This window comes from Felis catus, chromosome B2, assembly GCF_018350175.1.
Source record: "Felis catus isolate Fca126 chromosome B2, F.catus_Fca126_mat1.0, whole genome shotgun sequence".
Classification (NCBI taxonomy): Eukaryota; Metazoa; Chordata; class Mammalia; order Carnivora; family Felidae; genus Felis; species Felis catus.
Window position 1 is genome coordinate 11,596,954 of NC_058372.1, and position 26,176 is coordinate 11,623,129.

The 26,176-nt window shown below is 43.8% G+C and overlaps 2 protein-coding genes across 9 annotated transcripts in view; one reads left to right on the forward strand and one right to left on the reverse strand.

Annotated features, from left to right (window-relative positions):
* NUP153 (nucleoporin 153) overlaps positions 1-13,384 on the forward strand; it is a 91,872-nt gene extending 78,488 nt beyond the window's left edge. For 7 of the 8 annotated variants that reach the window (XM_019830198.3, XM_019830197.3, XM_045057072.1 and 4 more), the window contains 5 exons: positions 1,654-2,538; positions 5,734-6,090; positions 6,735-7,007; positions 11,589-11,757; positions 11,999-13,384. In XM_019830198.3, the coding sequence (XP_019685757.2) occupies positions 1,654-2,538; positions 5,734-6,090; positions 6,735-7,007; positions 11,589-11,757; positions 11,999-12,083 (1,769 nt within the window). In that variant the 3' untranslated portion in view covers positions 12,084-13,384. Of the gene's footprint in view, positions 1-1,653; positions 2,539-2,893; positions 3,332-5,733; positions 6,091-6,734; positions 7,008-11,588; positions 11,758-11,998 lie in introns of those variants that run through there. The other variant, XM_006931416.5, reaches the window with a different exon arrangement.
* Positions 13,385-15,882: 2,498 nt separating this feature from the next.
* FAM8A1 (family with sequence similarity 8 member A1) lies at positions 15,883-25,831 on the reverse strand. Its single transcript, XM_019831563.3, has 5 exons — positions 25,004-25,831; positions 23,608-23,728; positions 21,846-21,969; positions 20,737-20,876; positions 15,883-19,323 (listed from the first exon to the last, which is right to left on the reverse strand). The coding sequence occupies exons 1-5, from the start codon at positions 25,719-25,721 to the stop codon at positions 19,179-19,181; spliced, it is 1,248 nt and encodes a 415-aa protein (XP_019687122.3). The 5' UTR covers positions 25,722-25,831; the 3' UTR covers positions 15,883-19,178.
* Positions 25,832-26,176: the final 345 nt, after the last annotated feature.

Below are 26,176 nucleotides of genomic sequence, written 5' to 3' on the forward strand. Positions count from 1 at the left end.
AAGAGGGGAAGGTCTACAGGTCTGAGGGCTTGTAAAGTTTGGCTGTCATTGGTCTTATTTATACGTGGGTAAGCAGAATGAGGGGTAAATATCTTGGCACACGGATTGTATCTGTTTTGAGCTCATCAGTCAAGTACTGCATTTCTAGTTTACTCAGCTACAAAAAAGCATTATGAAACCAAGACTTTGATCTTGTCAATATAGTGTGAGCTTCTGCTTATGCAGTTCTTCTGGTTCTTTGATGATGAAGCCTTTTTAAAAATTTTTGATTAGTAGCCCATTTACAAGATTTCAAACTCCAGTTACGACAGGATTCACAGAGAAAAGTTTATCTCTTGTCCCCATTGGTTCATTTTCCATCCTTCCTCCCCTACCAACAGTAATAACTGTGGTTAGTTCCTTACAACTTTTCCATAGTTTATTTATGCACATGATAAGCAAATTCTATATATTTTTCTATATATAGAAATTCTATATATTTTTATTTCTGTCTGTTTTAGAAAATGTAGATCATACTGCCTTTCTGCCCCCTTAATTTTATCACAGATTAGCTTGGACACACCTTTGTTCTTTATTCTTCATTTATAGCTGCTGGGATTGCATATGGCATTTTATGTGTCTTTGAGTTTCTTTAAAATAAAGACTTATTTAACAGAAGACCATGGGGGAGGGAAAGGGGGGGGAAAGTTACAGATAGGGAGGCAAACCATAAGAGATTCTTAAATACTGAGAACAAAGTGAGGGTTGATGGGAGCTGGAGGAGAGGGGAAAGTGGGTGATGGGCACTGAGGAGGGCACCTGTTGGGATGAGCACTGGATATTGTATGGAAACCAATTCGACGGTCAATTTTATTCTATAAAAAAAATAATAAAGACTTAGGATGTGAGGGTGATCTGGCTGTGACATCTGTCACTCCGAGTGATCTCCAGGGTTGATTTGGCCCATGTGGCTGGCTAGGCTGGTGTCCCCTTCCTCCCTCACGGCTCCATGTGGGTTCCCTCCCGAAGCTGTGCACTGGGCCCAAGAGGATGACCTTGCATGACAGAGGGGGACTGACTGTTGCTCAGGCAGAAGTATAGAAGTAGCTGCACTCCCCTCCTAGAACCTCCAGACAAGCTCTCCAGGAGAGCTCCCTGCAGAATGTAGGGTAGTCAGGCTTCCAAGACTCCAGGCACATCCAGATGAGGTGCCGCGTGTGGCTGTCTGCCTTTCTTAAGGAAGTAAATGAATAAATAAAATTAAAAAAAAAAAAAGAAAAGACATAGCCCTAGAATTGCTGGGTCAGAGGATACATGTGTTTGGAAATTTTGGTAAATATTGACAGTTGCCTTCCACAAATTTCATGCTATTTTACACATCCACCTGTAATCTATAAAGTGTCTCTTTTCCTAGACCCCTTGCCATTACTGTCTTACCAAATTTATGTGATCTCTGCCAGTGTCCCAGGTGTTAAGTGGCATGGCAGTGTGGTTGTGGGGAGTGAGGTGTGATTCGTACGCTGAATACTAGGCATCTAGTTGGCGTTCACTGCCACTTCCTCACACTCTTCACCATAGGCCTTTTCGAAGTTATTCCTGTGTCTCTCTTTCTGTTTCAGGTGTACATTTTGTTTGAGAGGATAGCATTAATTCGGTGTCTTTTATATTTTGAAGGCTTTGGCACGTCTTCCCCGTCTCCGAACCCAGCTGCCTCATCCTTCAAATTTGGTCTCCCGTCATCGTCTTCTGGGCCTTCTCAGACTTTAACAAGCACTGGAGATTTTAAATTTGGAGAGCAGGGAGGCTTCAAAATAGGTGTGTCTTCAGATTCTGAGTCTCCAAACTCCATGAGTGAAGGCTTTAAATTTTCAAAACCAATAGGAGATTTTAAGTTTGGAGTTTCGTCCGAGTCCAAGCCTGAAGAAGCTAAAAAGGACAGCAAGAACGATAATGGTTTTAAGTTCGGACTCTCTTCGGGTTTAAGCAATACGGCATCGTTAGCTCCGTTTCAGTTTGGGGTGTCTAATCTTGGACAGCAAGAGAAGAAAGAGGAGCTCCCTAAATCTTCATCTACAGGCTTTAGCTTTGGTACAGGTGTCATTAACCCGGCACCTGCTGCTGCCGTCACCGGGGTGACCGCTGAGAACAAGAGCAGCTTCAGCTTTGGAGCCATAGGAGCCAAGAGCGTTTCGGTGGCTCCGTTCACAGGGAAGACGACAGAAGCAAACAAAGAAGACACGCCCGCCACCAAGGGAGGGTTCACTTTTGGTGGCACGGAGCCTGCCCCTGTGCCGTCTGCCTCTTTGTTCGTTTTGGGAAGGACAGAAGAGAAACAGCAAGAGCCGGTCACTTCTACTTCTCTGGTGTTTGGGAAGAAAGCGGACAGTGAGGAGCCGAAGTGTCAGCCAGTGTTTTCCTTTGGGAATTCAGAGCAAACCAAAGATGAGAGTTCTGCAAAGGCCACCTTTAGTTTCAGCGTGGCAAAACCATCTGAGAAGGAATCGGAACAGCCTGCGAAGGCCACGTTCGCATTTGGGTCTCAAACCAATACCACGACTGGTAAGTATTAAACACTTTTCTTTCCTTCTTTTTTTTTTTTTTTACAAGGCACCTCTGGTATCTGGACAAATGCAGCAGGTCAGGGACATAGTTGAGAGAGATCAATAAAGACTCTCTGGGAAGGAGCCTAGGATTTGCAGTGTTCACTGCTCCAAACCCTTATGATGCACTGATGTTACCTGCAGATCTGATTCTGAGAAATACACCGCTGATGGAGAGCCCCCAGCATTTCCCATCTGTCCATGTTTCTCCCTTCTGTTTGAGCTTTGACAATCAGAATTGGCATACCGCTCAGGAAAGTAGGCCTTCTTTTGTCAGCTCATGAAATATTTTCTAACTAAATCTTTCTGTGCAGGCGTTCGTTCACAAATAGAGTTACCCAGTCATCATCAGGCGTCCAAGGAGCATAGACCACAAATAGAGTTAATCTCTGAAACAGAGGCGATTATGAAAACTAAAATCCTGAAGAGAAAATGAAGTAGCATTTTTTTAAAACTTAAAAACGTGCTTGGTGAAATAAAATCGTTCTGTGGGCTGAGCAGCAGAAGAAACACAGATGATAGATTGGCGAACTGGGATTTCCCAGAGCCCATGCCGAAGTGTAGAGAGAATGGAGTCCGGCTGGTTCTCAGGCCATTGCAAGAAGAGTGCTTAGAAGAAGAGGACAGGGCAGAGGAGAGAGCAAAGCAGTGACGGAAGAGTATTTCCTCCCTGTAGAGCAAGACCCTGGCCTTAAAAATGGAAATGGCCCACTCACTGGCAAAGACCAGTGAAATTACAGGACACCAAAGCCAAAATCCTGAATGCTCTCTAAGAGAGGAAAGCTGTTTGCCACAAATAAACAAGTATCAGGTTAGCATCACACTTCTAATTTGTAACATCATATGCTTAAAACAGTGGAGCACTGTCCTCAAAGTGAAAACGGTCTTTTTATTTTCTAGAGAGAGAGCACGTGCTAGTGCGAGCACAAGCAGGGGAGGGGCAGAGAGAGAGGGAGAGAGAGAATCTTAAGCAGGCTCCATGCCCAGCCCAGAGCCCAGTGCAAGGCTTGATCTCACAACCATGACACCATGAGCTGAGCTGAGATCAACAGTCGGATGCTCAACCGACTGAGCCACCCAGGTGCCCCGTGAAAATGGTCTTGGGTAACTGGGTGGCTCAGTCGGTTAAGCATCCGACTTCGGCTCAGGTCATCTCGCATTTCATGATTTTGAGCCCCGCGTTGGGCTTTGCTGACAGCTCAGAGCCTGGAGCCTGCTTCGGATTCTGTGTCTCCCTCTCTGCCCCTCCCCTGCTTGTGCTCTGTCTCTCTCTGTCTCTCAACAATAAATAAATGTTAAAAAAGAAAATGGTCTTGATCCTCCAATTTTATATCCAGCCAAATTTGGTCGAACGTGAGGGCAAAATAGAGATGTTTTCAGGCAAACAAAAAAATAAGAATTGAACACCCATGAACACTTCTGAATAATATATTGGGAGCAAGATGAAAAATTAACCTGACCGGGGTTGGGGGGCGGGGGCTGCGGGGAGAATGGAATTCAGTGAGTAGGTGTGAGCAGTTTGTGTCTATTGTCTGTTTGGAAATTCAAAACACTCTCCAAAAAAATAAAAACTAAATTATATATGATTTGGAAAGGAATAAAAATAAGATCAGGTCTAATCGGATATAATTATGGTGTTACTATACTCTTTCCATTGAAATAGACACTCTTAACCTCTCATTAACCAACTTGAAAGTGAACCAACTTGTTCCATTGTCTGTAAATCATACTAATGCCCGTTTCATATTATGGCCAGCCCTGTCCAGTAGACAGTATTGGAACTGAGACAGTATTGGAACAGTTGAAAAAATGTCTTCAGTAAAGTGGGTGGTTTCAGGATCACCATATAAAAACCAGTAGCTTTCCTCTGAATCAGCAATAAATAGTTGGACAAATGTCACTTGTATTTTCTAACATCTTTAATTTGTGTTTTATAACAGCAACAGAACTTGTAACAGGCTAAATAATTAAAAGAACAGAAAAGACCTATTTATTAATACCTGTTCCTGAGTGAGAATAGTCTCCTGCCCAGCTCCCCCAAGATAATTTGTTTTTTTGTGTTTAGTTGAAGTGTAGTTGACACACAGCATTACTTTAGTTTTGAGTGTACAACTCAGGGATGCCCCAGCGCTGTGCATTTGCTGTGCTCACCACAAGTGTAACTGCCGTCTGTGACCACACAACGCTGTTACAGTGCCGTAGACTGTCTTCCCTGCACACTCCCTTTTATCCCGGTGACTTGCTCATTCCATAACTGGAAGCCTTAATTTCCGTTTCTTTTTCTTAACGTTTATTTGTTGTTGAGAGACAGAGACAGAACGTGAGCAGGGGAGGGGCAGAGAGAGAGGGAGACGCAGAATCCGAAGCAGCTCCAGGCTCTGAGCTGTCAGCACAAAGCCCGACGCGGGGCTCGAACTCACAAACCGCGAGATCGAGACCTGAGCCGAAGTCGGTTGCTTAACCGACTGAGCCACCCAGGCGCCCCCTTAATTTCCGTTTGTAGAGGAATTTTTGTGGAGCGTGACAAGCTAAGGTAATTTTAAAATTCACATGGAAGGGAAAATGCACAAGAAATTTTGGGGAGAAGGGCAGGCACACAAACAGGTTTACTATCAAACCAGACTATAAAGCTACAATAATTGAAACAGTCTAGTAACAGTAGCTATAGAGGAAACAAATGCACACATACTTAGAAATTTAGCGTGTTGTAAAGGTGGAGTCACAAATTAGCGAGTGAAGGACGCGCTGGTCAGTAAATGCTGCAGAGAGAATTGACTGCTGGTTGGAGAAATGATAATTTTGCTAACATAAATTGCAAAGTCAAGAGCACAGCTGTCTCCCACTATCCGAGCTGTTACCCGTAGTCTTCAGTTGGATGTGTTGAATTTAAGGGATATTTTTATTCTTATTAATCTGAATGCTGAGGGCTTGCCTTCTTCTGTAAGACAAACTTCAGAAGCCATAAAAGGGAAGATGGATGTATTTGCTTACATCATAATTTAATATAGTGTGTGCATTTGCTGAATGAATTTGTATAAAAAAGTTACTGTTTCCGTTTTCTAGTGAATTTGTGGACCGTAGGCAAGGGAAAAAGGCTTTCTGTGATTCCTTGTTCTTAAAGATTTTTGTTTGCATCTTTATTTCTCTCTTACAGATCCAGGTGCAGCAAAACCAGTGTTCAGTTTCTTGAACAACAATTCTTCTAATTCAAGTGCACCGGCCACTTCGGCAGCCGGGGGCATATTCGGTAGCTCCACTGCGTCCTCCGGTGCGCCGGTGGCTGCCTTCGTGTTTGGACAGGCCAGCAACCCTGTGAGCAGCTCCGCTTTCGGGAACTCTGCAGAGGCCAGTACTTCTCAGTCTCTGCTGTTTTCTCAGGAGAGCAAACCTGCAGCCACGTCCAGCGCGGGCTCAGCGGTCACCCCGTTCGTCTTCGGTCCAGGGGCCGGCGGTAGTAATCCTGTAACCTCTGGTTTCAATTTTGGAGCTACCACCACATGCAGCTCTGCAGGTACATTTATTTACAAAAGAAAAACAGGTTGTAGTTGGATTGTTTCATCCTGTCTCCTCTTAGCAAGTAACCTGTCGCGGGTTGTCACAGAACAGCCTGGGTGCAGTTAGGTCGCCTGCCCCCTAAGGTTACGGGTGTGGCAGCTGTTCACTGCATGGAATCCCGTGCAGTCTGTGTTCGGTTTAATAGAATTAACTCTTAGGAGGGATTTTTCTGATCTCAACGAGAGTGTAATCTTTAGATTTTCCAAGTGTTCTTTTTGAAATGTTGGGTTGTTGAGCAACCAGACACTGGGGCCTATTTCATTAGACGTAGGTCCGCATTACGTATATATACATGATGACGACATTAGCTGATTTCTGCAGTGCGTTGAATATGTGGTGAAAATCAGTTATCTTCTTGGATGGATCCCTTTACCTAAAAAAATTTGGCTGTGAAGGTGGGGTCTCTTGGCTAATAATTCTTGTTTATATGAATTCTATATGGCTTTACTAAATAATGGGATTGTATTCTTCATTATTATTGAAAACTGGCCCTGATGGGACTTGTTCAGGCTCGCGGTTTGCAGCTAAATTTTTAGACCTTTCTTAAGGATTATCTGGTTGTAGCTGTTAGGTGACGTGATTGTTTCTCTGGGTCTCTAGGATCCTCCTTCGTGTTTGGCACTGGACCTTCAGCACCGTCTGCCAGTCCAGCATTTGGTGTTAACCAAACCCCGACGTTTGGACAGAGTCAAGGTGCCAGCCAGCCGAATCCCTCAGGCTTCGGAGCCCTGTCATCTTCCGCAGCATTGTTTTCTGCCGCTTCTCAGCCCACGCCACCCACTTTTGGGACAGTGTCAAGCAGCAGCCAGCCTCCTGTGTTTGGACAACAGCCTAGTCAGTCTGCATTTGGCTCTGCAGCAGCTCCTAGTTCTAGTAAGTGTGTGCTGTTCACATAGTTTGCATCCGTACCCAGGTGCTGGTGGTTCCCAATAGAATATGGTTTCTGAATTTTGAAACCGTGTATGTGTCTTAGTTTTTTAAACGATTTATATTTGGCAGAATAGAGAAGTATGTGTTTGGACTTTATAATATAAACAACATTCTCAACTTCATACCGTTAAAAGTAAGCGCTTGAAGGTATTCATGTATGTGATTAAAATGTAGTCATTTCTTACTCTTTGATGTAGATTGGACATTCATTCAGTCCCATTTCTCCCCATCTGAATTTGGGAGCACTCCAGCCTAGATTCCAGCTATATTTTCTAGTCCTCATTGTGGGAGGTTACGCCCCCAAGTGCAGTGCTCTCCTGGGACCGGACAGCCCCGTTGTCCCAGGAACTTTCTGTTGGATGACACTTGACTGGCAATATGTAAACAAGTGCATTGTTTTCAATCTGGCTAATCACGTTGTACTATGATGTGTTTCCTCAGAATTGCACGATGTGTCTTTTTCTCACTGTGAAATACAACTTCATGTAGAAAAACCTGAAACATAAATGAACAGTGTGATGTTGCAGCAAAACGCTTGTGTAGCCCGCTGCCCAGGAGCCCCTCCGGTCTCCCTTTTTGATCACACGCCTCTTTCCTTGCTCTGATGGGTCCTGGCCTTTATGATCATCACTTTACTGGGGTTTTTTAAAGTGAACTACTGATACGTGAATCTCTACAAGATACCATTTTGCCTTATTTTTAACTATATATATATATATATATATATATATATATATATATATATATATATATGGAATCTTACTGTATTCAGTGTTTTGCTTCTTGTGTCTTTTGCTTTATTTGTAAAGCACATCCATGTTATTACATATAGTTTGTTCATTTTCATTGCTGTAGAGTAAATCAGTCTATGAACATACCGCGATTTATCCGTGTACCGCTGTTTTTAGCTGTGAGGACATGCCGTTCTGCTCGTGCCGTGCCCACGCTGCGGGGTGCACGTGCATGTTTCTCTAGGGTACGTACCGGGAAAGGGGCCGCTGGATTCCGAGGTGCGTGTGCGTATCTTCTACGTTACAGCATAACACGAGTTTGGCCTGGCAGATTGTTCACATTCACATCCTGCTGTCTTGTATGAGGATTCTCATGTCTGGATTCTACTTGATTTCATTTTTTGTGAATTGTTTTTATAAGGGTTTTTTTTTTTTTTTTTAATTTTTGTGGCTGTTTTTCATTTCCATTGTTTTGCTTTTGCTTATTTTGTAGGAATTATTAATGTATTCCGGATATTAATACTTGGTCAGTAGTACAGGTAGCGGAACTTCTGTGACACGTATTACCCATTTTAATTGGGATTAGTTGATTCTTCTCACTGTGAGGCGTTGGAGAGTTTAGCTTTCTTTCACACAGGTGACATTTCCCTCAGCCCTCCTATTTTTAGTATATGTGCTGCCGAAGCGAGCACTCCCTCAGCCCTCCTGATGTGGGGACCACTGTGTCCTTGGATCAGTGGCCCGAGTGTGCAGACTGTGTGATATATACTTTGCTATTCTTCTCTCTACAGGGTTTTGTTTTCTACAGCACGAATGATCCCCGTCTGTGTTGATGTCTTTGTACCTGTCAGTAGTTACAACTTTGGCTCTCCTCCTGTTCATCTAGATCACTTCTCGGTATTTTCAAATACATTGGCTGTGTGCTATTTAGTACCTGAGAGAAACTTGTCTGCTCCTCCCACCAGAATCCTCCCACAGAATCTTCTAATCTGCTCCTTTCTAGGCCCACTGTTGAACTGTGGTCTCGGCACCTCTTTTTACCTTTCTCTTGGAGATTCTGGAACCCTTCCTCTCAGAAGAATCTCTTTGCTGGGTGATGTCAGTGTTGTCTTATTTCTTTGTTTTAATAGAGCAGCTCTTCCAGTGATTTCTGAAGTCCTCAGGGAAGAAAGTTTTGAGACCTTACATTTCTGGAAGTATTTTCATTATGCCCCTGTGTTTGGTAAGATTTCAGTTGAGTACAGATTTAGATTGGACATAATTTCCATAGTTTTGAAGGCATCTCTCCATTATGGACTTTCTGGCTATCTCAGATTTACACTTGAATTCTTTCTTCATCTCTGCTCTTTGACCATTTCTTCTTTCTGAAATCTCATTAGAATCTTTTCTTTTGCCTCCAGTGTTCTGACTTATCAAGAAGCTGTTCCGGAGCACCTGTTTGGCTCAGTCGGTTAAGCGTCCGACTTCGGCTCAGGTCAGGATCTCACGGTTCATGGGTTCGAGCCCCGCGTCAGGCTCTGTGCCGACAGCTTGGGGCCTGGAGCCTGCTTCGGATTCTGTGTCTCCCTCTCTCTCTGTTCCTCCCCTGCTCTCACTTGTCTCTCTCTCTCTCTCTCAAAAATAAATAAAAGATTTAAAAAAGAAAAAGCCATTCCTTGGCCTGTCCCACTGATTGTGTAAGGAATTTAGTCTGTCCTTTTGTGAACTTTCATTCTTGGGAATTTTCTTGTGCCTCACTCTTCTTTAACCTCTGTTCTTTTTGTCCTTTCTGCGCTTTCTGGGAAGATTTCTTCCATTTATCTTTTATTCCTCCTCCTGTTGAGATTTTACTTCTGCTACTATTACTTTTTAATTCCAAGTGTTCTTTTTTGTTGTGTGGATGCGTCTTTATATCCTTCCGATTTTGTTCCAAAATTGTTACCTCTTGGTCTCCCAGCGGTCACCATCCCTCTCTCTGCTTCTATGGTTTGGCTGTTTTAGATACCTCATAGAAATGAAATCAGGCAGAACTGGCTTATTTCACTTAGCATAATGTCCTCCAGAGTCCATGTTTTTGCATATTGTAAGAAACTCTTTTTTTTTTTTTTCTTTAAAGGACGAATAACCATTGTATGTAATGTACATTGTTTAACTCTATTCATGTATCAGTGGACAGTTAGGGGGGTTCCACATGTTGGCTATTGTAAATAATGCCACAGTGAACCCCGGAGTCCAAGTATCTCCTCAAGATTCTGATTCCAAATCTTTTGGATAAATACCCAGAATGGGATTGCTGGATTATATGGTATTTCTACGTTTAATTTCTTGAGGAACCTCCATACTTTTCCACAGTGGCCGCATCAGTTAGGGCACAGGGTTCCTTTTCTTCACATGCTCACCAGCTCTTGTTGTCTCTTGTGTTTTTGGTGCCGACAGCCATCCTAACAGGTGTGAGGTGACACCTTACTGTGGTTTTGATTTGCTTTTTCCTGATGATGAGTGATGTTGAGTGATGTTAATGTTTGGTTGTCTGCTGGCTATTTGTGTATCATCTTTAGAGATGTCTGCTCAAGTTTTTGTCTATTTTTTTTTAATGTTTATTTATTTTGAGAGAGCACAAGCAGGGAGGGGGCAGAGAGAGGGGGAGAGAGAGAATCCCAAGCAGGTTCCACACTGTCAGCACAGAGCCTGACATGGGACTCGATCTCACGAAACCCTGAGATCATGACCTGAGCTGAAATCACGAGTCGGATGCTTAACCAACTGAGCCACCCAGGCGCCCCGCTTTTTCTCCATTTTTAAATCAGGTTATTTGTGTTTTTTGACCGTTGAGTTGTAGGCATTCTTGATATTCTGGATACCTGCTTCTTATCAGATATGTGGTTTGCAAATACCTGTTCCCATTCAACTCAAAATTTAATTAGTGTAGGATACCTAAGTACCACTTGATAATTCTTTGTGTTTGGATAGGCTTGTAGATCTTGAATTTCCTTGTAGGTTTATCTGACTGGCCTGTTTACTTGGGAAGACCTGGATATAGTGTCAGCAGGTCTGGAATCCCCAGAGAAGATTATTCAGTCTCCTACCTGGAGGGCACATGTACTCCCCGTGGCCAGGGTTGGTGGGGCACGGGGCAAGGCCGCAGCTCTCGGCCTTCACCCTGCTTTTACTCCTCCTGGTTTCTGTAGGGTGTCCTTGCCTTTCTGTGTGATACATCCTGACCCCTGGCCAGAGACCTCTCTAGAGACTTGCTGGGCTGGAGAATAGCCTCTTGTTTGTACCGGGGCGGGACAGATCTGGGCGTCTGCTGCCCACACGGATGATCTCCCGCCTTCCCTGTCGTAGCCCACCCGCGGCCTCCCTTCCTCGGCCGTCCGGCGCCCGGGCCCGTGGGTGTGTTTCGTGTCCGAGGAGTTGCTCCCATGGGCACCCGCCGCTAGCTCAGTGCTTGGCTCCAGTCCACCTTCTGGCGTCTCCTCCCTCATCTTGCTAAAAACCCCGTTCCTGTTATTTTAGCATCATCTGTGAATTTGTGAAGAAATTGGCGCTAAATGTCGAATCTACTGTCTTTGTCCAGAAGTCTCTTCTACCCTTTCCTCCTTGGTCATAGGGAAGTCGGGTCACTTGTCAGGGGGCGTGTGAGTCCGTAGCGTGCGTCAGTGGAGAAAACACGTCCTTCTAGTTTTCTTCCTATTAAGCGAATGTAAGTAAGGGAGCTCAACCCCTCCCGCGCTGCGCGTGGCCGGGTCAGAGTCCTTACTAGAACCACTAGCATTTTCACCTTAATGACGTTTTTCTGCTTTAACTATCGTAGCTTCAGTTTTCCAGTTCGGCAGCAGCACCACGAACTTCAACTTCACGAACAACAACCCGTCGGGAGTGTTCACGTTCGGTGCGAACCCCAGCGCTCCTGCGGCTGCGGCCCAGCCCTCGGGCTCCGGGGGCTTTCCGTTCAGCCATCCCGCGGCGGCCTTCACCGTGGGGTAAGAGGGCCTGGCCCCTTGGGGCTGCGTGCGTGCGCCTGCGGGCGTGCTTGCGTGTGCGCGCCAGCACGTGTCTGTGCCTGTGTGGGCGTGTGTGTGTGTGTGTGTGACAGCGACATAACAAAGTATGTTTACCAGTGTGTCGTCGTCCCCCCCCCCCGTCACTGGGAGCCCTGAGTAGTAGGATTCTGAGGTTTTGTCCGCGCACTTTGTCACATAATGAAGTTTCTGTTTTCCCCAGGTCAAACGGGAAAAATATGTTCTCGTCTTCTGGAACTTCAGTCTCTGGGCGCAAGATAAAGACTGCCGTCAGGCGCAAGAAATAAAGGTCACTTTGGTGTTGTGCGCAACACTTCCACAGCAGCCGGTGCCCTGCTTTCCAGATACTGGATCGTCCTGTGTGCTGGGTTATCTGACGTCAGATCCGCCTCAAGACTTCTTTAATTTGGGGGTTTTCCTCCTTGTTTTCTTTCTTTACAGAAGCCCTGCCCTCACCTCTCCCACTCCCGTTTTAAAACAAATCATAGCTAGATCGGTGACTGATTCTTCAGCGAAACTCTGACCCGGCGCGTTGGTCCCTGGCCCGGCGCAGGCTGGCCGGGCCCAGGGAGGGAGCCCGCTCCGCGAATGGCTTTGTAAAGAACCCCTGTGTCTGCACCACCGCGTGCGTTGACACGCGTTTATGGAACGCACTGACGTTGTAATTATATCGGAGGACCCCCGTGTAGATTAGAGAGTGTTGAAGTGAGTGATTTCTCTGCCGAGTTTGTGCTGGTGTATGTGTGGAGTGAGTCGGGTGTCTCGTGCACTAAGATTTTCCGATAGAGGAAGCCTGATGAAAGGATGGTCCGTGCTAAGGACTTACTAGATCTAGTTCATTCTCCATTTAATAATTCTCTGCTATTTCTATATTTTCATTCTCCTGACTCTCACCTGTCTTGCCTTTTTCATTATTTTATTATGAAACTTGTGTAAATACAATTTTGTTTCTGTACTTTTTTGGCATAACATAAATCTGTGAACTTGAAATTTTAATTTTGTGTTAGAAAATTTGTTCTTTGTTTAGTCTCGTCTCAGATTTTATTATGTAAATCCCATTATTCAAAGTTGCCTAAATCCATTTGGAAATCTTTAAAAAAAAATTGGGGATTCTTAAAGTGAATTTATTGGCTTTTCTGATCCAGTTTTGTTTGGACCAAAAACCAGTATTGTACAAAGTATTAAGCATATATTTTTATATTTACTGAAATGGACTGTGGTGACTTTGGATAATAAGGAAAAGTTTAATATTAAAGCCATGTTTATTACAGTATAATTAACATGTTAAACCATGGGATAAATGCCATCAATAAAAAATTATGAAATATTTTTCGTTCTAGTGTTAACTTAAAATGAAGGTACCGGTGTTAACGGAAGGGAACCTTTGTATAAAGGTTCGCCACGGTCAGAGAAATTCCAAAGAACCCATTTAAGTGACTTGGACATCTCCTAAGTGAAGCGGGGAAGTGTCCGAACGTAAAACATGTAGAAGGTACCCTGCTTTTTGTCTGGTGCTAGGAATCACGCCTACTTTGCATATAAATTGACATACCTTTTTAAAAGTTGAAAATAAACACACGTGACCATTTCTGTTTGTATTTGTATCTTCCTTGAGAGGTGACCAGACAGCCGTTTATCGATTGAGCTTTTGGAGACACGTGCCCAGAGCAGCCTGCAAAAACTTGAGTGGTTCTGTCGTGTGGAATTCGTGTGGATTATGTTAGCAGATTGTTTTTTTTCTTTCTGACTAGGTCTCTTCGGTGGTCTGTCAAAAAGAGCTGCTGGGATACCATTTGCCAGTTCAGAACTTGAAAATGTTTACAAGCTTTTTTATATGTGTTTCCAATTTTGGCGTAGGATGTTTGTCGTCTTGAAAACCTCTTAGGCCGTCGTCAGATGCTGGTTTGGGGGTAGACATTTTCTAATTCTCACTTTATTAGTAATACACATTTGACACGGGCCTGTCTGGGGGCAAATGGTGATGAGTCCTGGAAATCCAGTCTTAATGCTCGGATGTTGATGCCGAACTAAATTGCGGGCTCGTTCATGTTAGCCATTCTCTAGGCCTGTACGAATGGGGACATTAGGCTTTCTACTGTGGGAAATTCTCATAAGAAATGTGCTAGAAATATTTAGTAGAAGTGACTGAAAATCCTACTTAAGGCGGTTGAAGAAGGAAATCTTCCGGCACCCAAACTGAAGTCTGTAGAAATGTGTTCGGCGTGTGGCGCTTGTACTTTGCATCTCGACTGCGGCTCTTCTTGGGCTGCACGGGGGAGCTCTAGGGGCGCTCGCCAAAGCAGCTCTAGCCTCAAGCCTGTCTGTCCCCTGCTCGGCGAGGTCTCCTGCACGGACCGGCTCCGGTGGCTGTGGGAGCAGCTCGGGCAGGTTTGTGTTACGTGTTCTATACACAAGTGAAAACTGAGGGCGGTTGGTTGGGAGAAGGGGAAATAGCACAGGAAGAAAACCCCCTTCTCTGGCTGGAGGACTCCAGATGCAGGAGGTCCAGGCCTGCCACTTTGGGTGCCGGGTGATTTTCAGTAATTCAGGATTTGGGGCGTTAAGAAACAGTATGATGTATGGGGCGCCTGGGTGGCGCAGTCGGTTGAGCATCTGACTTCAGCCAGGTCACGATCTCACGGTCCGTGAGTTCGAGCCCCGCGTCGGGCTCTGGGCTGATGGCTCGGAGCCTGGAGCCTGTTTCCGATTCTGTGTCTCCCTCTCTCTCTGCCCCTCCCCCGTTCATGCTCTGTCTCTCTCTGTCCCAAAAATAAATAAACGTTGAAAAAAAAAATTTAAAAAAAAGTATGATGTAAACATCTGGGAAATCTCTTCAAGCTAGCTGCCTTTGTTCACATCGGTTATAAATTCTTTCCTGCAATTGTTTACATAATTAGGATTTTGTTATTTGAAATTGAAGTGTTGGAATAACTATTATTTTTTAATGTTTATTTTTGAGAGAGAGCGTGTGTGGGAGGGGGACAGAGGATCTGAAGTGGGCTCTGTGCTGATAGAGCCGACGTAGGGCTCGAACTCAGGAACCGTGAAATCATGACCCGAGCCGGAGTCCGTCGCTCAACTGACTGAGCCACCAAGGTGCTCCTGAAGTGTTGGGACGAATTTTAAAAATTTGTAACCAGGCTATAAAGTAGTCTAACACTTTAATTTCAAATGATAAAATCCTAATTATAGGAGGTTTATTTTTAAAATTTATTTTTAACTCTTGTTGACCTACCATACTCGTTTCAGGCGTACAGCAGGAGTCTCTCCTTCGTGCTCCCCACAGTTCAGTGCAGTCACCGTCGGTCACCGTACGTTATTCCAGCAGTACTGTTACGCTGTCCTTTTCATCTCTGTGACTTGTTTCTGGGGCCTGTTTAAAGTGAAACTCCCTGAAAGCTGTACGAAGGTTACGAGCCTCTGTGTTTAATGGAAACTGCACATTTGGTATAGTCAGGTTGAGGAAATGGCCGTGTACTGGGTCTAGTGACACACACCAGCTGAATTTACGAATAACATGGGGCAGCTCGTAAAGCTTGCTTTAAAAGTTCCCTGTAGTTCCACAATGTGTAGCGTGCACCTGGGCTCAGATCAACACGGTCTACAGAGCTCAGACCAGGCCGTTTTAGCTCCATGTAGGTTTCTCAGCTTTGTTCTTCTTGGGGACCTGTTTTGTATCCTGTCCTCCTCTAGATGTGTTACAACAGGAAATGCTTGTAAGATCAGAACTAGGTTTAAATTGCCCAGCGCGGTTGTTCACCACCTATGAGACTTTGAACTTCCGGTTCTTTGGGTGTAAAATGCGTTCTTAGTATCTTGTATAATGCGGGATGGTTAACCACTTTAAGGAAAGGACAGGACTGGCTTAACATTAAGCTTAGTCATCTCTGGGGAACTTTTGAGTGACTTTTGCTACAGGACTGTACAACCCCTAAGGGTGGATGGCTTGTTGCTAGATCTTTCTGAAAGCACTCTAGCCAACTGCCATTCTCCTGAAGGCAGAGAACGCTGGAAAAGCTGAGCAAGGTCTCCGTGAGCAGGAAATTCTCAAGCAAATCTCAAATTAACAGTCAAAAAACGAAAGCATCGGTGATCAAGTATTTATTGAGACAAAGAATACAAATCGGTGGCATACAAATTATTAAAAATAGAATGCTGAATTTTACTTATAGGCAGGCCATCAGATACTGTTTGTGGGTCAAGTCCTACTATAATGAACTGCAAGAAAATAGACACACAGCTGGAGAGGAGGAACGTCACCCAGGCAAGCACTTCCTGTAAAAGATTCTGGCCTCTGGGATGGAGGCCGGGCAATGGCAAGTACGTGAAATGACACTGGTCAGGTTTTACGAACACTGCTGTTGGCATATTCCTCCAAAGGAACCACGGCTTTGAACAGGGTAAGTGTAGAATGAAAACGTCCTACCCCTCCTCTCAGAAAGCCCTCCTCCCGAGTAGCAAGTAAACTCCCTTTTTTGTCTTCCTTTGCTGGAAACACTTATGCATAAGTAAAACACCCAAACAAGTCCCATAAGGGAACAAATCCTTTTAATGCAGCTAAAAACCACTTTTCCTGTCATTTGAAACGATGGACACTAAAGCCTTAATTTTATAATTTAGACAAAGGGGCCCTCAACCATTTTTTTTTAAATCCTAAATATCTGGGTAAAATCGGAAGGTAAATGTTTAAGTCACTTCTGAACCAGTGCTACACAGGTATCAGCTGGGCGATACTTTGAAGGCTTTCTATCCAAAAAAGTGTTGGCTTTAGTTTTATGGTCACAGATGAGTCAAAAAGAGCGAGGCTTGTCATCCTCGGGTTTCCTCACCTCGGCCCGCGTGAACACTCAAGTCAGACTTCTCTTACGGTGCACTACCACTCTAGCTACTTTTAGTAAGTACGGAGATTTTTCTAGATGCCTGAGTTAACTGCCTATTCTGTGGTTTTCATTAGGGCACTTTCACTGCAATAGTGTTCTTCTACTCTGCTTACTTTTGATTTTTGTTCCCTTATTACCTATCTTGTAAAAGTGATGAATAATGTTTGTAAACATTCTTTGAAAACAACTATCTTTTTGCCTTTTTAGGCTAGAGCTTCGGCATGAGAATTATACTCTGATGCAGAAATTTTCTATAAATGAAATACATCAAATAGAAAAGTGTTTTTGAAAAGATGGGAGGCTTCCCACCCCCCCTCCCCCCCCACCACAACCCGAAGAGAAAAGAACTCTCCCTCCTTCCCCATTTTTTGTCATTTTTTCCCAATGATCTGGGCATCAAATATCTTTCCCTAAGTGCATTCAGAAATACAAACAGCCTTGGAATTTGTTGTAAAGGCAAAGCAGGAATACTTTTATTTTATCGGGCTATGTAACTTGAACCCTAAGATGGACCTAAATGAACCTACATAGGTATGATTCTGAATAACTCAGATACAGAAAATATGCAATTTTTTAAGAAGTTAAACTGGGTGACGTGACTTGCTTTTGTTTGTATACATTAAAATAGCCTAGACGGTGAACCTTCCAATTTTCTGAGAGGAAATTATAAAGATCTCCAGAGCTACATGGCTGAAGGACATTGCAACTGGATCTCCCCCATCAGTGGCAAAAATAGTGTATCCACCAATGCTAATGTAGTACACTACTGAGTGGTACGTTTGGGTAACACCCTGAAGGGCCGTCAAGCTAAATATCTTCCCAGGGGCAACAAGTGAATGATTTGTCGAGTACCTGGACGCACTTAACGGACAGGCTTTCTGTGGTGTTGAATTTAATGTAAAATTATTTTGAAAAACATGGCTTATGAAATTTTATGATAAAAAGGTATTAATAAGGACACTGTTAAGGTTTCTATAGACATCAAATGTGAATTACTTTCAGTTTTAAAGGAAAAACCCACTTTAAAAACTGATACAGTGATAATATACCTGTCTTTCATTCGCTGTCAAAGACCAAAAAAAAAGTCAAGATCTTTTAAGCAATCTAATTATGAAGTGTCCAACAGAGGTTAGTGTTTTTTGGGAAAATAGTATCAGGGTTGGAGAAAACACCTAAGAAATAAAACTTTTTCAGGTATTCTCTCAACACAGCTAACAGGGCCATCTAACAAAACATGCACACATACTTAAAACACTAAGCTTTGCCTCAGAAGAATAAATTAAAATGGCAATACACAAACTGTTACTCAACATTTCCCTCAAGACACCATCCCTGGCAGCCCCAAAGTGAGGTTTTGGCCCAAAGAACTTAGAAAAATGTCTGGAAATACCTGTCCTTGTTTTAGAATAGTTCATAATGGGAAAATCGCTAATATTTAATAGGCTACCTAGTATTTTACCATGAAATACTATGATTATTTAACTCCTTGAGGTTTCAAAAGTCCTAGAACTATATAAAATATAAAAGGAAACTACCTAGTGTGTAAATATCCTTATAGAAACAGAAGTTCTATTAGAACACTGAAAAGCACTAACACTTTCTTCATGCTGCACACATACTGGGAATGTTGTTTTACAGTAAATATGCAACAATTTGACGAATAATTTCCCCCCACATATAGTTTGATTTAGGGCACTAAAAACACTTGCACATGAATTGTAATTTTAATTTATGGTGAAAATTTAGGACCCCCCTCCCCCCACCAAAAGCAATCACTAACTTACCTTTTCTTTAAAAAAATCAGTAATACAGCAATATGACTTAATACTTTTTCATCATCATGCAAAACTTGCCCCAAATACATGTTAGAACAGTAACGATACTTGTAAAGTGGCATCATTCCCACAGTGCATTGCAGTACAGATCTGAGAACGTCAGTAAGGGAACCTAGGCCTGCCTCCTTTGCCCCTCTCTCTTGCAGCTGACTCACTTCCTCCCAGAGTGGGAGATAAGTGGGTTATCAAATTTGTGTCCCCACCCCCCTCCCCAAAAGCAAAGACAACAATTGCCCCAAGAAGTGTTGACTAAAATACGAGTTAATGTGTTTACAAAACACAACTGGACTTTTCCATCATTCTGGGATAAACCAAAATTTTTTAAGTTTCATCTGGAGATTTCAGAGCTGAAAATGCTTTCAGCAAATTCTAATGCCTTAGATCTTAAGAAAGTATATATTGTCCATTGTTGATTATAAAATCACTTGCCTTCTTTTCAATCTAAAAATTTTTAACATTTAAATTTAACAGATTTTTCTTCTGGAAAAGTTCTTTGGCATTCAAGTAATATCAATACTTTCAGAATAGTCACCTGCATCACACTGGAGCGACTGCTTTAATTTCTAAATCATCAATTAGTGTAACCCAGGGATACTGATGGCCTTGATACATAATTTAGTCTTGTCATCATTCCAGAGAGTATGGAATTCAGGGCTCTTTTGGGGCATCATCTGACCCCATTTCTCTTTACCACAATGGTTCCTGCTACAATGTCATAGGCTGTTCGATTATGCTGAAAAAACAGCAGTGTGATGAAAGCAGGGAAAAAAGAAGCAATAGAAAAGTTCTTGATCAAAGCTCGTATAGTGGACCTAAAAAATTAAGGCAAAAAAATCAGACAAATTATATACCAACCACGTGGAGATTAATAGTATCCTATCAAGTTCAAAATACATACTTAAAACATACAAAGTCCTGACAGTTTTTTATCTTTGATATGAGTTACTTTCAAGTAGCATTATACTCTAGTAAGACCATCTGGGCTTGTTCTAAAGACATCATCAACATAAAAAGATTCAGAACTGTCACATGAAAAGCAGTAATAAACAGGTCTTGTAGAAGGTGAACTAAAGGTTACAGTATTTTCTCTGATATTTTGTAGACAAATATCTATTCCCTTACCTTTTCTACAGTCATTTGTGTTTAGTTCCTTCCAAACTAATATACAAAACGCAGTCCCATTTTCCACCTTCTATGAAGCACTCACATTTTAAATTACTGGGTATTCTTTCTTTGTGGGATGCTGTGATTAAAGCTTTCAACCACAGCTCAGAGTGGAAACTTACCCTACTAGTGCTAGATTTCTGAAAGGCTATAGAAAAAGCACAGTGGCTGAGGGTGTGGGCTCTGAATCCAGACTAAATTGTTTCTATCAGTCACTTGTGTTTCATTTCTGTAAAAAGGGGATAATAGTACCTATGGTCCCTGTCTTATTAGTTAATACATATTCAGTGTTTTTAACAATGCCTGTTACAGAAGAGGTGCTCAATAAGCAGCCATTATTGACTCATTAAAAGTAGCAACCAGGATTATAATCACAAAACTGTAAGGAAATTTTGGAGATATTAGCAAAATCAAGGCTTCCAGAGTCTCTCATATTTCTTTATCTAACAACCCAGTTCTGAATCACTTGGGCAGCAATTCCAGCCAGTATCCTGTTTTGCTCAACTGACAGCCCCTTAACTAACTCTCTAGAACTTGCGTTAGCACTGTTTGAACCTCCTCACAGAGACACCAACAGCTAGCCGTGAGTACTACCAAGAGTTACACGCTGTCACTTAGAGCAGGAGCTGGACGCACACGTGCATCTCTGTCCAAACTCCTGCTGCCTGTTCAGGACGGGATGGACAGGATTACTGATAGAGGCTAAAGGCGGATCAGTAACTGGCCTGATAACCACAGATTTATTAGAGAATAATCAAACTAGATACAGAGCACTGATACATAGACCACCACCACCCAGACCCTCTCATTATGGTGGCTGATAGTTCATAAAATGACTATCTTGAAATTGTACACTGAAGAGTGGTCTATAATCATGTAACAATTGAAAAACTCAAACTTTTCCATTTTAAATCTAACAATGTCTGTTACACGCCATGAAGGAAAATTACCAACTGAAAATGCTAAAAATACTGTATCAAATGGTAGAACTTACGAATATCGGATACAACACTCAAAATTTGTTATTTTCATAAGTAAATTAAGCTAAGAGAAGAACTTACGTTGTAATGCTAACATTTGAGGAAGGAATCACTAAAACCCGACTCGGTGCAATAAGCACTGATGTATCACATGTCACAACTCGAAGCCCCAGCAGGAACTTCCCGGGGGTGGCTCCGCCTGCTCCCCAAATGCAGATTATCTAAGGAAAGAAGGATAATTTTAATGTACTAGCTCAACGCTACCAGTTTCAAAGGTTAAGTTTTTCTGTCATCTTATTCCTTTAAAACAATTTTCAAGTTGAAAGAATTTCCTAGAATACTCAGAGGTTACCCTTGTAATGCATTTCTACTGGTCTCTCAACCCCTCCATGCCACAAGATGTGTACTGTAAGATTTCTCTGTAGCCCCCCCCCACCCTTTTTTTTTTAGCAAGTTGTTTCTATGGAAAAATACATTTCAAGTTCCACAACCAATTTACAAGTATATTTTTGGACCATAAGACTGAAATATGTTACAAAGAAATTGTAAAACGTCTCCACTCAGGGAGCTGTATTTTTTTATCTTTTTATTTTTTTGATGTTTATTTATTTTTGAGACAGACAAGAGACAGCGTGAGCAGGGGAGGGGCAGAGAGACAGGGAGACACAGAATCCAAAGCAGACTCCAGTCTCTGAGCTGTCAGCACAGAGCCCGACATGGGGCTTGAACTCACAGACTGTGAGATCATGGCCTGAGCCGAAGTCGGATGCTTAACCAACTGAGCCACCCAAGGTGCCTCACGTATTTTTTTATCTACATTCGAGAACATTTGGAAAACATTTTTACACAGAGATATTTGACAAAAATATGAATGATTGTAAATTCCCATTTCTTTTTGTATTGGGGTGATAATTTAAATTAGATTGTTAGGGGCACCTGGGTGGCTCAGTTGGTTGGGAGACCGACTTCGGTCCAGGTTATGATCTCGCAGTTTGTGAGTTCGAGCCCCGTGTTGGGCTCTGTGCTGAGCTCGGAGCCTGGAGCCTATTTCGGATTCTGTGTCTCCCCCTCTCTGCCCCTCCCCTGCTCATGCTCTGTGTCTCTCTGTCTCTCAATAATAAATAAATGTTAAAAAAAATTAAAAAAAAAAAGATTGTTAAATGTTAATATTTGCTGAGTCAGTAGCTTACCTCATAGAAACAAACTAATAATCTGTATATAAGAGCCACAATCATCATTTTCTGCAAGTCTTCCATTGATGTGTCTTCATCTATTTCTTCTATTATATAATGCATAGCAAACTTAGAGATATCCCTGCATAAAATAATAGTTTGGGGTTATAAAGACTTAGTCACCAAGCACAACTGCACTGATATTTTTTCCATTAGTGTAAGTCACAAACTTGAACTGAAATTCTAAACTAATCTTAGGTTTCCACCCGTTTAGTTTCACAAAACATTCATTAGTCTGTTCAACATTCATAAACAGCACTATTGTGAGCAGGCACTGTACTAGCCCTGGGGACATAATGGTGAGGGAACTCAACTTGGTCTCTGCTTTCAAGGAGACTCTTACCTACTAGACAAAGCAGAACAATTAAGTAGGTAAGAATAAAGTGGGGATGAGGGCTATTATGTAGACCCATAGGGCAGTATGGAAACGCATACCAAGAACATTTACCACGGTGAGTGAAGCCTTCCCAGAAATGACATTTGAGCTGAGATCTGGAGGATGAAGAGAAGTTAGCCAGACTAAGAAGAGGGAAGTTTCAGAGAGAGGGACTAGCCAGAGAGAGAGAGCCTTTGAATGAGACTGTGATGGAAGCTGTAAGCACTTGGGTATGGCTCAAATATTAAGTATAAAACAAGTGATTGAAAAATGAGAGCATCTGTTAAGCCATATGAAGACTAGACTTTATCCTGATGGCAGGAAGAAAGGTTTTAAGGTGGAGAGGGGAAGAATCAGAATTTATGATCTCTTTGGTTTATATCAGAGACTGGATTGAGATAAAACAGGAGTTGGGGGACTAAGGTACCAGTTAGAAGACTTTTGCTATGATCTAGAAAAGCGATGACAATAACTAGACTAGGGAGAAGCAGTGATGATGAAGCACCGTCTGTCAGTCAAGAGGAAATTGTCTGAGTTGAAGGCTCTTCAAGAGCCTGAAAAGAAGGGAGCTGGTACCTGACTGGATGTGTCCCTGGGAGGGACAGGGAGGAATCTCAGTAACACTCAGGTTCCCAGCAAGGGCTCTAAAACATGACCACAAGGGTTTGCATCCTGACACTATCACTTCTTAACTTTGCAACGATAAATCCTGGGCTTAACTTCTTATAAACCCAAACTTCAATATATAAAAACAAGGCTATTGAACTCTATATCTCATAGTGGTTTTAAGATTAAAGAATCCATATTATTTCTACCTGCTTACTTAGCATGTATAAAGTGCTTAGCAAGTGATAAGTGCTATATGCTCATTAATAGGAGAGGAGGTTACTCAAATAGATGGCCCACTGTGTTCACGTGGGACATGCCTGATAGTATAATATGCAATCCCATTTGGAAATGCCATCTAACTTATAATCGACAGTTGATTTACCAAAAGCTCTTTATGCCTTTGTCTTTACTCTGAACAGGATAGTAAGAGGGAAATTAGTGCCTGGCCCAACAGCTGAATTAAAAAAAAAAAGAAAAAATCAAAACCTTTACCTAACTTTTAATAGGTGAGAGTCCCAGATCTTTCAGAATTTATTAAATGTTTTTCTCTCTTTTGTAGTTATTTCTTAAAACTACCAAGAAAAAAATACGACAAAGAGATTTTCCTATTAGAGAAACCATGACACTGGCACACAGACTGTCCATTTAGTGACTTGCAGCTGTGAACAGAACCTCAGAAAACAAGATCTCTATGCAGTAGACATTAAAACCTTTCTGCAAATAGCCTTAACTTACTTTATTCCGCTGAGGTGCATAATACTTAAGACAATCGTTGCTTTTATAAAGAACAGAATAAAGAAATCCACCATTTCTGCCATAAATCTGTGGGCCAAGGATGGAATAACATACTCTCTGCCTGTAAATTAAAAAAAAAAAAAAAGTTAGTAAAACTACTTATTTCACATAGGCCTTGGAACCCAAGCTAGGTAATAAATCAGAGAACATAAAGTCAAGGTACAACTTGCTAATTAAAACCTTACGACAATTATTGGTATTGCCTACATGAATAGTACATGTTTTTACAGCAACTCTATTCCACTATTTACTGAACAGTTTAAAAGTTTGCTTTCATCCTCTTAATGTTTAAAAAATGATTTCACAGATAAATTTAATTATTTAAGGTACTCAATACATTTCACTAGGGACTCAAATGAGAATCCAGGTGATCACAAGCCTAGGTCACAAAATTAAACTTTTTTTTTTTTTTTTTTAAGTAGGCTTCATACCCAAGGCTGATCCCAAAGAGGGGTTGGGGGGATTGAACTCAGGCTGAGATCGAGTTGGAAGCTAACTGGGCCACCCAGGCGCCCCCAAATTAAACATTTTTTGTAAAAACCAAGGTTAAGTATAGACGATTACTCGAAAGTAAATACCTGTGTTCCTCATTTTACCCCCTATTCACTTTGTCTTGCTTTCTATGTAATAAATCCAATGATTATCAATCTGACATCTCAAATTCTGAGCGGGATCAAATTCAGGAAAACTAGTTTTTGTCCCTTGTATCTGTGGCTGAACAAAGTAAACAAAAAGTCTAGATAATAAACTAAACCGCGTAACTCATGCAAAACATTCTAATTCCCATAGAGAAGTAAACAGACAATATACAAGATCATTCAGCTAGGTCCCAAAGGTTCATAACTCCACTTATATTTATGTAAATCTTTTATATCCGTCGGCCGCACTGTTCTTCATATAGGTAATATATAATTATATAAATTACACATTATAGGAAAGATTATATATCATATATCCTGTCATGCATAATAAATCCACGCCTGGATTTTTTCCAGCACTACCGGCACCCTCCAACCGCCACCAGCCGTCAAAACGGGTTTGCCATCTGACAATTAAGCTTTGGCTCTCTCCACGTCGTGGAGATCAAGGGCACGGTTTCAGGAGCAAAGACGTCCTTACACGTGGAATAAGGAATCAATTCGGAGAGCCAGGTCTAAAGGAAGAACAAACTGTGCAGCTTCGCGCCACACTTTGGGAATTTGAGGCCTGGGCAGAAGACAGCTGACGAACGTGGAGAAACACCAATTCCAGATGTAAAACGCGTGCCCTCTCTCCCCACCAGCGAGCTCCCGTAAGACCCCTTCGCTCCGCCCAACCTTCCCGACGCGCTACTCACCTGCTTGCCGCCCGGTCTCGCTCGGGGTTCGCGAAGGAGCGGCCGATCCCACTCTGGTCACTGGGGTTGAGCGGACGGATCCCTGCCCTTGCGGGGCCCGGGGTCCCAGGCCCGCGACGGGAGCAGCGGTGGTGACGCCGGTGGCCACCCCCGGGTCGGGCCCGGCGGCCGCGGCGCTCAGGAAGTAGAAGGGGTTGTAATAGCCCAGCTGGGGGGGCGGCGGCGCCGCGGGCTGGGGGGCGGCGGCGCCTCCGCCCGAGGGGTAGCTCGGCGGGGGCGGCTGGGAGCTGCAGTAGGCGGGGAAGGCGGCCAGGCCGCTGTGCCAGGTGAGGTAGCCGCAGTAGGACTGCCACAGCCACTCGTGCACCTGCCGGGAGTACTCGCGGGCGCTCAGCCGCGCCGGCCTCTCTCGCGGCGCGCCGGCCTCGGGCGCCTCGCGGCCTGCCGGCTCCTGCGGCCCCGCACCGGAGCCGGGGGCCGCCTCCCCGCACTTCCCGGGCTCGCGCGGCGGCTCCGACTCCTCGGCGGCGGCCGCAGCTAGCGCGAGGCCCGGGGCTGGGGGCCGGCCCGGGGCCTGGGGTTCGGCCTGCGGCCCGTCCCGGGGGCGTGGGGCGGCGGCGGCAGGAGGGCCTCTCAGGGAAGGGACGGGCTCGGGGTCCCCTCCGCCGTCGTCCTGCCCGGGAGGGCGGCCTCGGGCTTCCTCCGGCCCCTCTGCCATCGTCGCCTCAGCAGCACCCTCGGCGGTCCTGTCACTGCGCCGTCTCCCTCCCCCACTAGCCCCTCCCCAACGGCCCGGTCGCCACCGCAGCAGCCGCAGGCGTCAACAATTCGCCACCGGAAGCGGAAACCCCGCCTCTCCCCAGCGTCGCCGGCCGCGGGGCGGGGCAGGCGGAGGGGGGCGGAGCGGAAGAGGGGCTGCGTGCTCCTGGCGGGGGCGGTGGACGTCGGGGGACTGGGACGCCGGGGGCCTTTGGTTCGCCGGTTGTGAGGCTCGCGCTGCCCGCTCCCCCGCCACCTTTCACGTTCTTCATGAAACCTAAGGCCTGTGGCTTCCCCACATCATCCCCTGGGAAGTGGACTCAGGCTGTCCCTGGAGACACTGCTGGTGGAGGAAGAGATTTCCAAGATCAGTCCCAGCTCCCTATTACCGAACCGCGACAGTTTGGGTCTCCA

Coding starts and splice junctions, on each gene's coding strand:
- FAM8A1 (XM_019831563.3), bottom strand. CDS start 25,721: ATGGCAGAGGGGCCGGAGGAAGCCCGAGGCCGCCCTCCCGGGCAGGAC. Junction 21,970..23,607: donor ATGCACCTCAGCGGAATAAA/GTAAGTTAAGGC, acceptor TATTTTATGCAG/GGATATCTCTAAGTTTGCTA. Junction 20,877..21,845: donor TATTAGTTTGTTTCTATGAG/GTAAGCTACTGA, acceptor TTCTTTCCTTAG/ATAATCTGCATTTGGGGAGC.